Source organism: Acipenser ruthenus, chromosome 32 (assembly GCF_902713425.1).
Source record: "Acipenser ruthenus chromosome 32, fAciRut3.2 maternal haplotype, whole genome shotgun sequence".
In the NCBI taxonomy this organism is placed as follows: domain Eukaryota; kingdom Metazoa; phylum Chordata; class Actinopteri; order Acipenseriformes; family Acipenseridae; genus Acipenser; species Acipenser ruthenus.
In genome coordinates this window covers 3,161,356-3,178,235 of record NC_081220.1, presented here as the reverse complement: position 1 = coordinate 3,178,235, position 16,880 = coordinate 3,161,356, and the positions used below count along the sequence as shown (strand labels likewise).

The 16,880-nt window shown below is 40.4% G+C and overlaps 1 protein-coding gene across 2 annotated transcripts in view; it reads left to right on the top strand.

Moving 5' to 3' along the window:
• The window catches only part of LOC117395473 (phospholipase A2 inhibitor NAI-like), a 41,736-nt gene extending 25,089 nt beyond the window's left edge, over positions 1 to 16,647 (top strand). For both annotated transcript variants that reach the window (XR_009309702.1, XM_033994392.3), the window contains exons 4-5: positions 12,428 to 12,562; positions 16,268 to 16,647. Coding sequence is in view for 1 of the 2 variants with exons in the window: in XM_033994392.3 (XP_033850283.3) it covers positions 12,428 to 12,562; positions 16,268 to 16,473 (341 nt within the window). In the remaining variant the exon portion in view is untranslated. The remainder of the gene's footprint in view (positions 1 to 12,427; positions 12,563 to 16,267) is intronic.
• Positions 16,648 to 16,880: the final 233 nt, after the last annotated feature.

Genomic DNA, 16,880 nt, shown 5'->3' with positions numbered 1-16,880 from the left:
AGCAGTTTTCAGTTCTTTCCACAGATTCTCGATTGGATTCAGGTCTGGACTTTGACTTGGCCATTCTAACACCTGGATATGTTTATTTGTGAACCATTCCATTGTAGATTTTGCTTTATGTTTTGGATCATTGTCTTGTTGGAAGACAAATCTCCGTCCCAGTCTCAGGTCTTTTGCAGACTCCATCAGGTTTTCTTCCAGAATGGTCCTGTATTTGGCTCCATCCATCTTCCCATCAATTTTAACCATCTTCCCTGTCCCTGCTGAAGAAAAGCAGGCCCAAACCATGATGCTGCCACCACCATGTTTGACAGTGGGGATGGTGTGTTCAGGGTGATGAGCTGTGTTGCTTTTACGCCAAACATAAAGTTTTGCATTGTTGCCAAAAAGTTCGATTTTGGTTTCATCTGACCAGAGCACCTTCTTCCACATGTTTGGTGTGTCTCCCAGGTGGCTTGTGGCAAACTGTAAACGACACTTTTTATGGATATCTTTAAGAAATGGCTTTCTTCTTGCCACTCTTCCATAAAGGCCAGATTTGTGCAGTATACGACTGATTGTTGTCCTATGGACAGAGTCTCCCACCTCAGCTGTAGATCTCTGCAGTTCATCCAGAGTGATCATGGGCCTCTTGGCTGCATCTCTGATCAGTCTTCTCCTTGTATGAGCTGAAAGTTTAGAGGGACGGCCAGGTCTTGGTAGATTTGCAGTGGTCTGATACTCCTTCCATTTCAATATTATCGCTTGCACAGTGCTCCTTGGGATGTTTAAAGCTTGGGAAATCTTTTTGTATCCAAATCCGGCTTTAAACTTCTCCACAACAGTATCTCGGACCTGCCTGGTGTGTTCCTTGTTCTTCATGATGCTCTCTGCGCTTTAAACGGACCTCTGAGACTATCACAGTGCAGGTGCATTTATACGGAGACTTGATTACACACAGGTGGATTCTATTTATCATCATTAGTCATTTAGGTCAACATTGGATCATTCAGAGATCCTCACTGAACTTCTGGAGAGAGTTTGCTGCACTGAAAGTAAAGGGGCTGAATAATTTTGCACGCCCAATTTTTCAGTTTTTTATTTGTTAAAAAAGTTTGAAATATCCAATAAATTTCGTTCCACTTCATGATTGTGTCCCACTTGTTGTTGATTCTTCACAAAAAATTACAGTTTCATATCTTTATGTTTGAAGCCTGAAATGTGGCAAAAGGTCGCAAAGTTCAAGGGGGCCGAATACTTTCGCAAGGCACTGTATACCTGTTTACACACTAGTTTATACACTAGTTTATTTGATTATAGTTTTTCATTTTCTGAAGTAGTGCTTTATAGTGGTAAGTTAGAAAATAAACCTTTATATGTTTAATTGTTCATTTAAATATTGTGTTTCGCTGTGCAGATGTTTGATATGATGTGCTTGAATAACTTTTGAGTTGTATCTGATAGTTTGTCTTTCGTTTTAATACTGATGATGTTTAAAATGTAACCGTCATAATGACTGCCCGCGGTGGTTTCAGGTATCAGAATAACCGCGGTGGTTAAAGGGATATCTGATGCGGACGCATGCATATTCTTTCCAGTTGTTAAAAACTCCAGTCCTTTGTATTTCTTTTTTTAATAAGTGTTCTAATTTGAATGCAAGTTGTGCCTTTTTGTTTAACTATTATGCACAACAGTAAAGCACAGAGAGGTGTGGTAAAGCATAGGGAAGCATTGTAAAGCACAGAGAGGTGTGGTAAAGCATAGGGAAGCATTGTAAAGCACAGAGAGGTCTGGTAAAGCATAGGGAAGCATTGTAAAGCACAGAGAGGTCTGGTAAACCACAGGGAAGCATTGTAAAGCACAGAGAGGTCTGGTAAAGCATAGGGAAGCATTGTAAAGCACAGAGAGGTCTGGTAAAGCATAGGGAAGCATTGTAAAGCACAGAGAGGTCTGGTAAAGCATAGGGAAGCATTGTAAAGCACAGAGAGGTCTGGTAAAGCATAGGGAAGCATTGTAAAGCACAGAGGGGTCTGGTAAAGCATAGGGAAGCATTGTAAAGCACAGAGAGGTCTGGTAAAGCATAGGGAAGCATTGTAAAGCACAGAGGGGTCTGGTAAAGCATAGGGAAGCATTGTAAAGCACAGAGAGGTCTGGTAAAGCATAGGGATGCATTGTAAAGCACAGAGAGGTGTGGTAAAGCATAGGGAAGCATTGTAAAGCACAGAGAGGTCTGGTAAAGCATAGGGAAGCATTGTAAAGCACAGAGAGGTCTGGTAAAGCATAGGGAAGCATTGTAAAGCACAGAGAGGCGTGGTAAAGCACAGGGAAGCATTGTAAAGCACAGAGAGGTCTGGTAAAGCATAGGGAAGCATTGTAAAGCACAGAGAGGTGTGGTAAAGCATAGGGAAGCATTGTAACGCACAGAGAGGTCTGGTAAAGCATAGGGAAGCATTTTAAAGCACAGAGAGGTCTGGTAAAGCAGATTTAAAAAAAAAAAAAGCTGTGGTAAACTAACCCTTATAAAAGTACAGTGTAATAAAGCACAGTGTAATAAAGCACAGTGTAATAAAGCATGGTAAAGAATAGTTTGTATCTTGTAAGTTAATGTGAAAACAATTACAATACACATAGTATTACTGTGAGTGCAGCGTTGAGCTGCACATCGCTGCCCTCTTGTGGCGAGAGGCGGCATTGCGGCGCTGTTGTCAGGTTTCACTTCGGTATTTATAGCAACACAATTCTCCCAGTGATCTGTGTAGCCTTGAGAGTACGTATGTATGGTGCTTGCGCAACTTTTAATAGAAATATACTACACTGTAACCTCCGCTTTCTGTTTGTAGTACTGCTGCCACCATCCGGGCATTTTTTTTTTTTTTTTTTAATCTTTCTTTCAAGACGTCGTGACAAGATTTGTTTATTTTTCTTGCAAAACGGGTGTTGTTTAGTGTGGAGAGAGAGAGAGAGAGAGAGAGAGAGAGAGAGAGAGAGAGAGAGAGAGAGAGATTTTTTCTACTGAAGCTAAAACGACTTTCTTCCTCTTTCGCAAAATGCAAACGGCGAGTTTTTTTTTTAATTAAAAAAAAAAAAAAAAAAAAGCAGGAAATGCTGGAATCGACGCGAAAAAAACCCCATACGTCGCCCTGTTTTGTTTGAATAAAAACGACACATTGACATCAAACAACGCGGCCGTTTATTTAAGGGTTTCAAAACGCGTTTTTTAATTTTTTTATTTTTTTATATAGATTATTTTGAAAATTAAAACGCCAGTGCATCGATTATCATTGATAAATGCCTATACGATAATCGAATATGAAATTAGGGTGCCGATTGCACCACTATGCAAACCATACTTTCTTCTATATGGCCCTCTGCAAGGCTCATTTAAATCTGCATGAGAAAAGAGGGCATTCCTGGAGAAATGAAAGGCTTTGCATGGAATTGCTGGAAGGGAAACCTTTATTTGCCACAACTTTTATGTCTCAAGTGAAAAAAACACACCTGGGCGGTGTTTCCATGCAGTTTAGAGATTCCAGATTCTCTCTCCATTGTCGCGACGTAGCTTGCACGCACGCACACACAGTATCACACATATTCCTCGTGCTAGAGGAAATCATAATATGTGTCATGCTAAAAAGGTACACTAATTGACCAAAAACTAAGGGGGTCATGTATCAAAATCAGCCGATGGCACTAATTTAGCACCACCATGGATTTATTAACAGCGCTACTCACAGGACCTGATGAAGACATCACAATAGAGTTGCAATAGTCCAGTCTGGAGAGCACAAGGGCCTGGACTAGCAGCTGATTGGAGTAGGTAGTTAGGAAGGGGAGGATCCTGTGGATGTTAGAAAGGAAGAAGCGGCAGATACCAGCAAGGGAAGAAAAGTGATGAGAAAATAATAAGGAGTTATCAAGGATCACACCAAGTTTGTTTTTTTTGGCAGAGGGGGATAGGGAGAGAGTGATGGAATCAATAGTGATGGGGAGTGATGGAATCAATAGTGATAGAGATAGGGAGAATGGGGGAGGGAGAGGGGGAGGATGAAAAGTACGGGAGGTTAGATTTAGAGAGGTTGAATTTGAGGTGGTGATAGGTCATCCAGTTGGAGATTGCAGAGATGCAGTTAGAGATGTGAGAGTCAAAGGAGGGAAAAGAAAGGAAGATCTGGGCATCATCAGCACAGCGGTGATAGGAGAAGCCAAGAGAAGAGATAATTGAGCCCAGAGAATAGGTGTAGAGGGAGAAGAGAAGCACCAAACCTACTGGGAGGGGGACAGGGTGAGGAGAGGGAGCCATGCCAGGAAACCTGAAAAGAACGGTTAGAGAGATAGGAAGAGGACCAAGCGAGAGCAGTATCAGAGATTCCTAGGTCAGAGAGAGTAGAGAGGGGGATATAGTGGTCCACAGTATCAAAGGCTGCAGAGAGGTCCAGCAGGATTAGGATAGAAGACTGAGGCGCAGCATGAGCAGACAGGAGAGAGTTAATGACAGATAGGAGAATGGAGGAGGATAGTTGGTGGTGTACTGCTCGTTCCAGAAGTCTTGGAGAGGAAAGGGAGGAGAGAAATAGGACAGTAGTTCAGGGGAGAGGAAGGATCAAGAGATGTGAGCAGTTTTAAAGAAATCTGGAAAGGAACCAGAGAGCAGTGAGTTATTGATGAGAGAAGAGATGAAAGGAAGGAGAGAAGGGGTGATAGATTGGAAGTAGTGAGTAGGGAGTGGGTCCAGAGCACAAGTGGTGGCTTTGGAGGACAGGAGCAGGGAGAGAAGGTCAGAGTCAGAGAGTGGTGTGAAGGAGGGTTTAGAAGAAGGATGGGCAGCAGGGGGGTGAGCTGGGTTAGAGGGAGGGAGGGTGGGGAGAGTAAAGAAGAGGCAACAGATGTCAGAGACTTTAGAGAAGAAAGAGGCAAAGTCATCCACTGAAAGAGAGGTGGATGGGGTGGAGGTTTGAGAAGGGAAGAGAAGGTGGAAAAGAGGAGTAGAGGAGATGATGGTATAGTAGAAAAACTGCTGATGGCAGAGGAGAAGGAGGAGAGGAGAGAGCGGTATGAAGTGAGGAAGGAGGGCAGCCTGGATCTTCTCCACTTCCATTCAGCAGTGTGAAGTTTGCTACGGGAGGATCAGAGTGTGAGTGACAGCCATGGCGGGAGAGGGTTGGAGCGAGCAGGCCGAGTGACAGGGACAGGTGGAGTCGAGGGTGGAGGCTACGGCAGAGAGAAAAGAGGTGGTAGCATAATCTACTGAGAGTTTGGAAAAGGTTGCAAGGGAGGGAAGGAGGGAGAGAGCCAAGGAGGTGAAGGCAGGTTGGGAGAGGGGAACAGAGGTTACGGTGGGAGGTGAGAAAAATGGTAGAGGTTGGGGAGAGAGGGGAGTGAGGGAGAAGGAGAGGAAGTAACAGTGGCTTACTTATTTTTTGCAATCATTTTTATTATTTATTTAAAGTGTTGTGAGGTGTATCCATCTGCCAAAAAAGTAGCACCTTTTGTGGTTCCTATAGCAACAAGACAGCATTGCTTTAGACTAGGGGTGATCTATGAAGCTAATGTTTTAATTAATATATATATATATATATATATATATATATATATATATATATATATATATATATATATATATATATATAAGGGATAACACACGACAGGGCGTCGGTTGTGTTGCATTAACATACGAAGCGAAGCTGAGTGCCTTCATACCAACAAAGCTGTATGGAGTGCCTTATCCCGCTTATAAAACGGACGGGGGATAACTAGCCAAAACGGCTGTGTGACGGGGTGCCCGCCCCTTGTTAATTTATATGTTTGTACTGTTATGATTTATTACTGTTTTTATGTATATATGTATTTGTTCCTTTTATTATTAATATGAGTTTGCGTTTGTGTGTTTTGGATCAGCAGGGAGGGGTTTAAATTCCTTTATTTATGATTCAATCTTTAGATTATATTCAGATTTGAATTCTTACATGCAAAATAATAATAACAGTTCGATTGAACTTTACACAATACAGCAGCCTGTCTTCATATACACCCCGGGGAATTACGCAATTACGCGCCCGCATAATTTTACGCATAAAACGTATGATCAAGCATTGCCGCATAATAACCCTTAAGACCGTTAATAAATGGTCCGTAAGTGATACTGAGAGTGGGCAGCCCGCAATTAAGTTCTTGAAATGCGTACGGATTTTCAACCCCAGAAGAGTTCCTGTAATGTCTCATGTCAAGCAGGATTCCGCTTCAATTCCTGGCTTCAGTGACATTCCACAAGAGGAGTTTGCTTTGTATACCGGGAAGGTGGCGCTCGACGCGATCCAGCGCGCTGAACAGTCAGGGGGAATTGACATCGCCATGTTTTGGTCAGCAACATCCGACCGATTCCCGAATATAAAAACATTAGCTTTTAGATACATACATGCTGTAACAAACACAGCTGATGCTGAGCGCAACAACTCGCTGTACAACCTTGTTCTCTCTGATCGAAGGCGTTCTCTTTCGGAGGACAAACTAAAAGAGCTGGTTTTCCTTTACTTCAATCTTGCAATTTAAAAAGACTTCACGTCAACATAACATCATTTTGATTAGTCTTTGATGCTTTATTTAATTTGTACCTGCTGTGCTATGGTAGTATAAGAAGTACCCAGTATAACTGCACATATTTTTTTTCACATTGCACAGTACTTTTGTTTAATAGTTAGTTTTTTGCACTTGTGAGCATCTAATTCATAGCAGGGTAATTTTGCTGAAAAGTCCTTATGCTAAATTTACTGCATTTAGTTTTAAAATTTACACCTAATGGGTCATTTTTTTGTTCAAGGAATGATAAAGCAGTTGATTCTGTGATACAAATGTGCTGTGTGCTATATAAATACAAAATACCTGTACATATTTCTAAAGAAGGTTAAAACAGTGTTATATTTAGTTCGATTTGTAAACAAATAATACAAAGGATTTAATGTTGCATAATTTTGCATAATTTTGTATTTTTCCTTGCATAATTTTGTTTTTTCCTGTGCATAATTCCATGGGGTGTATTCATATAATCACCATTGAGTTTTCTAACAACAGTCTTTGATGCGGCTGCCAGTGAGCCTTAGAGCGCCACCTACTGACAGGGTGCCACCATCGCAATTATATTATTGTTTAGTTGTTGTTTTTTTTTAAGGGGGTACCTATTTTCCTGGCAATTCTATTTTGTTTCTGCCCTACTTACTTTCTATGTGCCACATTAATTATTGATTCATTGGGCTCCAGCCACAAACTATAAAAGTCAGGAGAGATCCTTTGTCAGGGGAGAGAGCTCAGAGCTTGTTCTGTTTTACTTTGGCCCCCGTGCCATTTGTTTTCCGAGTGTTTTGTTTTGTTTAAACGGTTTGTTTTGTTTAATAAAAGCTGAGCGCCGTAGCGTTTCAGTTTTGCCCCTCCATTACTTGTTTTGAGTCTGTGTTTCTGGTCTGATGTCACCCCTGCAAAGCCATCCTTCTCACAGTTAGTGTCAGAGTGGGATGACAGCGTCGCCAAGCGTCAGGCCAAAAATACTGCTTTTTCTGTTTTTCAAAAATAGTGTTTTTCGTTTTTATTTGGGGGGAAAAAAATAAATAAGGGGCGGGCACCCAGTCACAGGCTAAAATAACAATAAAACATGGCTAAAAACTTAGCGACTGTAAATATATACACTGCTTTTAGAGAAAATGTATTAATTGAACTGGTATTAGACTAAAATAAGTTCCGCCGTGCATTAAGCTATATTTATGCATAGCTTAAAACCCCTGAGGAGCCAATCAGTGTGCAGCATTCAAAATTCTGTTTTCTATCTATCTATCTATCTATCTATCTCTATCTATCTATCTATCTATCTATCTATCTATCGATAGTCACCTCCAAAATTATTGGCACCCTTGATAAAGATCGAAACCAACAGTGTTTTCAATGGGGTTCAAGTCCAGAGACTGAGATTTTGTGGTCAATTAACCATTTCTTTGTGGATTTTGATGTGTGCTTGGGGTCATTGTCTTGCTGGAAGATCCACTTGCGGCCAAGTTTCAGCCTTCTGGCAGAGGCAACCCAGTTTTTGGCTAAAATGTCCTGGTACTGGGTAGTGTTCATGATGCCTTTGACCTTAACAAGGGCCCCAGGACCAGTGGAAGCAAAACAGCCCCATAACATGGGCAGCAGTGTGGAGTAGTGGTTAGGGCTCTGGATTCTTGACCGGAGGGTTGTGGGTTCAATCCCAGGTGGGGGACACTGCTCCTGTACCCTTGAGCAAGGTACTTAACCTAGATTGCTCTAATAAAAAAACCAACTGTATAAATGGGTAATTGTATGTAAAAATAATGTGTAAAAAATAATGTAATTGTATGTAAAAATAATGTGATATCTTGTAACAATTGTAAGTCACCCTGGATAAGGGCATCTGCTAAGAAATTAAATAATAACATCAAAGATCCACCACCATATTTTACAGTAGGTATGAGGTTCTTTTCTGCACACACATCCTTCTTTCGACACCAAACCCACCGCTGGTGTGCGTGGCCAAAGAGCTCTGTTTTCGTCTCATCTGACCATAGCACCCGGTTCCAATCGAAGTGCCAATGGTGTTCAGCAAACTCCAGGCGCTTACGTTTGTTTGTTGTTCTCAATAAAGCCTTTTTTTCTGGCAACCTTTCCAAATAGTCTATTGACATGGAGGTGGCGTCTAATTGTAGATTTGGAGATTTGGTGACCCCAAGATGCAACCAAGTTCTGTAATTCTCCAACTGTGGCCCTTGGATTTCTCTTTGCCTCCCGAACCATCTGCCTCACTGTGCGTGGGAGCAAGATACACTTGCGTCCTCTACCAGGCAAGTTTACACTGTTCCAGTGGTTTTGAACTTCTTAATTATTGCCCTAATAGTGGTAAGTGGTATATTTAGTTTTTTAGCTATTGTTTTGTACCCATTGCCTGATTTATGAAGGTCAACAACCATTTGTCTCTTTTCATTTGTGAGTTCTTTGCCTTTCCCCATGGTGATGGATGACAAATGGATTTCATATGCGTGTTACCCCATTTTTATACCCCAGTGAAACAGGAAGCCATGGAAGGCCACAATACAGTTCCTTAAGACTGAGATGAACTTAAAGAAGTAGAATGTTAATGCAGATTTAATTTTATTTGATTTTATTTATAAGAATCTTTAGGGGTGCCAATAATTCGCTGATGTTTAATGGAGTTTCAGAAGCATAAAACGTCATCTCTTGTTGGATTAAGGTTTCCTTGGAAGTAGTGTGTGTTTGTTGCCGTCCATGAAGTAACAATTCCATTGCTTGTTCGGTCTTCGTTTTCTTTTTAACAGGTAAGTCCTCTGTGCTGCACTCACTTGTACAGGCACAATTTCCGTCATTTTCGAGGTTGTCCTCCACCAGCCTCACTAGTTTGGAAGAGAGTGCTTCATGCACGCGGGCTTTGGTCTGTTCGTATAGGAAATCCAGATGGCAAAATCGTGGGGTCAAGAAATGAGATAAAACACAGTGGCATAACCTCATTACTTGGGTCATTCAGCTGATGTAAATCGCAGAGACAAATGACGCACAAGCTTATCTCTCAAACTCTGTTTAACTGGAATTAGCAAATCAGTTGATTAAAGAAGACGCTGTCTCCTCTTCATCAGGAACTTCAGTCAGTCTGTGTTTTATCCCTGTTGCAAGAACTAGCCGTAATGTTTTTCTCTGCACTCAAGCACTGTAGCCAGTTCGAATGGCTGTAGTAGAGGGAGTATCTCATACATTAGCTTCGTGAGACCTAAAGTAGCTGCGTCAGACTTTCTGGTCAAATCTGGGTTTGACAAAACAGCAATAGCTGGCCATTTTAATTCAAGAAGGTGTTCAAACATATATTAAACTGTGTTCCACTTTGAGTGGTGCTTTTTCTGTGTTCAGCATTTCTGTTTGTTTCCTATATAAATCGCTTGTTGCCATCTCAATCTTTTTAAAATGTGCAACCAGTCTCCTTGCTGCTGCCACTAACACATGGACTTGCCGTACATCCTCCAAGCTTTTCTGAATGATGAGATTTATATTGTGCCCTGCACAGCTCACACGTGCCACGCTACCACAAAGTAACACAGCACGCTCGCTTGCAGAAAAGACATTGCTCGGTAGTGATGGACATTGAATCACACTCCTGACTTGAATCCTGTCAAAGCTTTTTCCTTTGCACACTCGTGATCCAGAGTAATGAATTTGGGAATTATCTTTCGACAGAGCTTCATAGCCCGGAGCAAGATTCGCAATCAGATTTTTAAATGCAGCTCCCTCTACTATACTAAGAGGTCTGATATCTTGTGTGACAGCATCCACTATCAGGCCTGTTATTTATTTTGCTGTGATGCTTTTTGGATCAACTTTCTTTCCAAAATAAGCTGTCACTGAAGGTGTTGCTTCCTTTAGTTTTTTACTTGTGTTCCGCTGTTGTATTTTGTCGGGTGCTGTCTTACTAAATGATCTCGCAGGTGGGTGGTATTGCCACAGTAGCTCATTAAAACATCATAAACAGTGCATTTTACATTTCCATTTAGTTTTTTTGTCACGCTTAGTACCCTTGAAAACGCGTACGTTTTTAAGGGTAGTAAGTGTGACAAAAAAAGGTTATTATTATTATTATTATTATTATTATTATTATTATTATTATTATTATTAAAGGAACCAAAGGAAAGACAAATAATAAGAGTGATTTTATTTTTTGCTGGTCCAAATAAAAAACGGTCCTATTTTACTGATAGTTGTGTTTTTTTGTTTTTTTTTTCACCCATCGCTGGTTATTTTATTCATCTATGGTTATTCTAACGATTCGATGCATCGATGCATTGTCCCAGCCCTAAAAAACATTGCCTGACAGCGTGCACTGTTGACAGAAACACGATTCTCCCCTTCATTCTTTGCTAAGTTGAATTTAAGAATGTTAGTAGATCACTGAGATCAGATGATACTGGTAAGCTAAAAATACCAAGTACTGCTACAAATATGGGAGAACATGCATTTGCAGTTTGTGCAGAAAAAACTGGAATAATTTACCGGGGTACCTACTAAATGCACAAAGTCATGATATTTTTAAGAAACATTTAAAGAAACATATTCATATTCAAAATCATGTAAATCTTTTTTTATAATGTGTGTTTTTGATACTGGTTTAAGTGTAGTTTCTAAGAAATATTCAACTCTTTTGTACTGAAATAAGCATTGTCTATGTATTTATTATTTGTTTATTTAGCAGACGTCTTTATCCAAGGTGACTTACAGAGACTAGGGTGTGTGAACTATGCATCAGCTGCAGAGTCACTTACAACTACGTCTCCCCCGAAAGACGGAGCACAAGGAGGTTAAGTGACTTGCTCAGGGTCACACAGTGAGTCAGTGGCTGAGGTGGGATTTGAACCGGGGACCTCCTGGTTACAAGCCCTTTTCTTTAACCACTGGACCACACAGCCTCCTATTTAATATGTTAACAACCTGGCTACTTCTGTTGCAGCCCCGTGTTGTATTTACCTGGTAAACAAAAGTTAAATAAATAAAAATTAACAAAGCAAAAATGTTATTGTAAAGATGAATAAACTGCCATTTTTGTTTGATTACAAGTTCTCTCCGTTAAGCTCTTTTCAGTTTGAATTAAAAGGAGATTCAATTATTTTTTGTTTTATTCTGACAATTATAATTGTGTATTTTTGTTAGAGCTGAAAGGAGCTTGCATTCAGATTCCTGTTTTTCAAGTAAATACAGTATGTTACATGTTAACGTGTTACAGAACCCCCTGCAGAAACACATTACCTTTTTTGACATAAACTAGGGATTTACTTTTATCAGCTTTTACTTGGCAACGTTCGCCGGGAGAAAGACTTTTTTTTTGTAAGCATTGCAGTGTATCTGGGTCATGCAACAATACTGGTGAACTGAGTGTCGTGCAGAGTATCCAGATAATGCTCCCTTCTGCAAGAATACTGGTGAACTGAGTGGCGTGCAGAGTATCCAGACCATGCTCCCTTCTGCAACAATGCTGGTGAACTGAGTGGCGTGCAGAGTATCCAGACCATGCTCCCGTCTGCAACAACGCTGGTGAAATTAGTGGTGTGTTGTGTGAACAGAAAACCAGCATCGTTGCATGAGGGAGTGTGATCGGATACACTACAATCCTGACTTGTTCCTGCTGGCGAACGCTGTTCAGTAAATGTTGAGAAATGTATTGCCCGGTTGATTTATGATCCATGATGTGTGATTAAAAAATTTCAAGAGTCAAACCACACAGAACACAGCAAAGATGCCACATTTTGGAAACTTGAAGTTAATAAAAAAAGGTAGCAGTTCAGTGGAAGTAGATTTCTTTTCATTATACTGTGTGTGTGTGTGTGTGTGTGTGTGTATATATATATATATATATATAGATATATAAATTACATACCTGTTTTTTATTCTTTTTTTTTAGTTTTGAAGACAGAGAAAGAAAATGGGGTTCATTGTCCGGCCTGCCTTGGTCTCCCTGGGGACTGCAGTGACACACTGCTTACGAAGTGTAGTGGGAGCCAAAACCAGTGCATCACAGTCTCCATGTCATATTATGGTAGCTTTCTTTCTGTTTTCATTTCTTAAAGCTGTCAAGTCTTTTAAACCAACTTTCTTATCTCAAACCACATATGATCTCTAGTATTTAAAAGCATCATGTTAGATAAAGTGAATACATGGGCCAAATCACAACTACGAAACCTACATCTATGGTTAAACTTAAAAATGACCACATTGTCAGATTACTGGTAATATTTTTAAGTTGTGTCAATAAGGATCTGCATTTATCAACTGACATGGAAAACTCCAAACATTCTACTATACTATGAACAAATTGAATGATATATTTAGAATATTTCACTGCAACAAACCAAATAACCCTTCATGTAAATAGAGCATTTCCTTTCTGTGTGACAGCGTGAGGTCTGCTGAAGAGAATTTAAACAATATGTTGCTTTGTTTTAATTTATTTTTTGGTGGCGGTGAAATTAAGATTTCCGCTACCTCATCCACAATTTATCGCCTTCAAAGAGTTCATTTTTCAATTGAATTATCTTAGTTCTCTGTATACTTCCAGTCATAAAATTAATATATTTCTCATACGTGCTGGACAAAACACAAAAGTAAAGGCTCCAATCAGAATCTGCATGTGCACACTGATTGGCTGTATCTCTCTTGCTACTGAACTGGGTGACGTATCCCTCTCCTGCGGTTCTATTGCCTTCTATTTTTCCACCACCATAATTTTCTCTGCCAGTGCTGTAGCATGCGTCCTGTGATTGGCTCATAGTATCAGCTGATGCTGCCTGCCAAGTTTATTGCTTCTGTTCAGTGTGGTGTTGGATCGAAACAATCACACAAGCGATAACTGTAGATTAATCTTGTGGTTTCAACATGGGGCGAAAATGCATGGCTGTGTAAAAGAAAAATAATGTTTTGAGAGATTTAAAAAAGTAGCAGTGAAGGATGGTGAGAATAAAAGAGCATGTTAAAAGCAACACACCAAGCTAAAAGAGGGTGGTGAGGGGGGGTTAGCTTGTGGACGACAAACACCTGTTAGGAGACGCAAATCCGCTGTTGATACTGGCAAACATTCAATTTTGCGTGTTTCAGCTGACATCTGAAGGGCATCACGTGATCAGCTCACTTTAACCCCTAGGTAAAAGGGAGGATACCCGGCTATTGTAGGCCATCACACGCCCAGACCCTCTTCTTATTATTTATTTCTTAGCAGACTGGCAATGAACACACATCTCACGTATGGTTCGGTTGAACCGTTCGCAGTGGCCATTGTCAGGGGATGGTGTGGTTCTTTCATACAGCTCTGATATAATACCAGCCTCGAAACTGCAATGGGATGGACAGCAGTAGTAACGAACCGGAGCCAGATAAGAGCGTCTGCTTCTTCGTAGGCACTTCAACCGTAAATCTGGTAAACATATTGATTAAAACCAGGACATTTTCATATCCATCTGTGGATTTTTCTAAACGGGTGTAATCCTGCTCTAACATTGATGCATATCATTGGTGCACGAAAAACATGTTTGGCCAGAGCACATCGTTTGCACTGCTTCACCCACATCTGGACAGTGTTGGTCATTGAACATAAGGAATTCCAGAACAAGGAAAGGACATTCGGCCCACTCATGCTCATTCATTTTGATGCTAGTGTGACCCATTAGCGCTCATAAGAGGAAAAACAAACCCCTAACTGATTATTAAGGGAAATAAAACCTCTGGGAATCCATGGTTAAGCGGATCTGGGCAGGCTAGCTAAAGGTCTTATAGTGGTTTTCACTGAAAGGGTTTGGCCTATATATTAACGTTCATGGTAGCATCCAGTCTCTTCATGAAAGATCCGAGTCTCAGCTTCAACTACTTTCCCCAGTAACCTATTCCAATGGTTCACCATCCTTTCTGTGAAAAAGTTTATTTTCTCTTCCGTTCTGAATTTGCCCTTCTTCAGCTTCCACCCGTGGTCCCTGGTTCTGCTCTTGGTTACCTGAAAAACATCATTCTCAGCAGTAACTTTTTTATACCTTTCACAGTTTTGAATATCTCTATCATGTCTCCTCTAACTCTTCTCCTTTCTAGGCTATATTAATTAAGCTCTTTCAGTTTGTCTTCATATGACATGCCCTTTAATGTTGCTCTCCTCCGCACTCTTTCTAAAGGCTCTGTGTCTTTTTTATAATACAAGGATCATAACTGTACACAATATTCTAAGTGTGGTTGCACCAGTGCATTGTATCATTTTAGTATAACCTCTCTAGATTTCAATTTGACTGTTTTTGCAATATAACCTAGCATTCTGTTTGCCTTTTTTAAAGCTTCTCCACATTGTACTGTTGGCTTTAGTGTTTTATCCACTACGACCCCTAAATCCTTTTCGTATATGGCTTCTTCTATTTCCTTGCTGTTTATGTTATACTTCTAATATTTTTTCACCCTACATGCAGGGCTTTACATTTCATCTGCCATGTGTCAGCCCATGTTTGAATCTTATTCAGATCTCTTTGGATTATTAATGCTGCTGATTGAGGGTTGGCAACCCCTCCCAGTTTTGTGTTGTCTGCACATTTGCACAATTTACTGATTATATCCAGGTCTAGATTATTTGTATAGATTAGGAATAACAGCAGAACACCCTGGAATCCTTCAAGAAGCTGCTTGATAATATCCTGGGATCAATAAGCTACTAACAACCAAGCGACCAAGATGGGCCAAATGGCCTCCTCTCGTTTGTAACCTTTCATTTGCCATGTGTCTGCCCAGTTTTGAATGCATTCTAAATCATTTTGAAAGACCTTTGCTGCTGCAGCAGTGTTTGCCACGTCTCCTATTTTCCCCTGAAATAAAAGATCCTGGATGTGTCTTTTAAATTCTTGGAAGACTTGTGGTTGAACTCTTTGGTGTCTTTGCTTTATTGGGCTTGCTTCTCCATCAGGATCCGATGTGTCTCTGTCGTGGTGTAGCCATAATCATTTTCAGTTTAAAAAAAAACATCTCAATGACTCTCCAATAAAGTTCTCTGGGTCCTAACCTGCGACGGAGTCAATCCTTGTAAGTTCACCTGTACAGGAAGTGACAGTTCCTCCACATCTGCTTCAGAAGACTGTCAACTTCTGGCTTGAGGTCTCGAATGTTCAATACATTTCCTCTCTTCAAATGCTACTACCTCTTTTGAAAAGTCTCACAGGAACTCTCTGTTGTGGCACTGGCAAGGACGTTAAGTCGAGTGTGAGGGTACAGCTTCACGGGCCTCTCACTTGAGTTGAGGAGTCTCACACTCAGAGTGCTCTTTTAGCTTCATGGCCCCGACTCTCTGGAACTCTCTCCCAGCTTTAGTGCGTGCAGCTCTCACAGTCGCTCGCTTCAAATCAACTCTCAAGACCCACTTGTTCTCTCTTGCTTTCCAAGCTCTCTAACCCTGGTATCTGTTATAAGCATCCACAATGTTTAGAATTCCCATCCTAGCTTTGTATTTAATGTATTATGCCTATATTTAATGTATTTGCATTTTTTTAACCCCCCCCAAACTCGTAATTTGTAAAGTAGCCCCCTCCTTCACACCTTCAACAGCGCTCCCTCAATCCTCCATCTTGTTTCTCTGCTCTCTGAACCCCATAGAACAGTGCCCTTTTCAGATATATTACATTACAATTGGCTAGAGGCTGTAGCTTTCAGTTAATTAATTGGCTAATTGTAATAATATTTTTTTTTGTGTGTAAAACATATTTGTAAAACATTTATTGTCTTTCAGATGCCACAGGTAAATATGTGAATTTCCTGTTGAAGGGCTGCGCGAGTCAATCTGCCTGTCATGAAGAATCTTTTATACAGTTTGCTAGGTTTTATTCAATCAACTATAATATAACAGCATCTTGTACCAGTGGATTCTGTCCCCATGGAAACATGTCCATTCTTTTTGCGTCTGTTATTCTGGCTTTCAAAGTTGTGTTTATTTAAGGCAGGGAATGGTACTGTTGCAGTTTGTGAAATGTGTGCTGCTTCATGTCACTCTCTAAACGTCATGTGGGTTACGACTATTAATAAATCTTAGTATAGTGTATCAGTGCCTGTCCCACAAAATACATATACTCTGTTACTCCTGCTGTGTTAATACTAATAAAACTGATAAAAGCCTCTGGCGTTCATTTCTGCTGAATGATAAATAACCCACACAGACCTACTCTTCCCATGCTGGCGTTGTTGGTGTTAGCCCTGGTAGATGGTTTTCACTTGACCATCAAGTTTTAATACAATTCTTATTATGTACATTCCTGTCGTGTTTGCCAATGCTATGAGTTTGGAAAGTCATATGCTATAAAGTGCAACTGCAAAAAACGATCAAAAATGAAATAAACAAACATTTG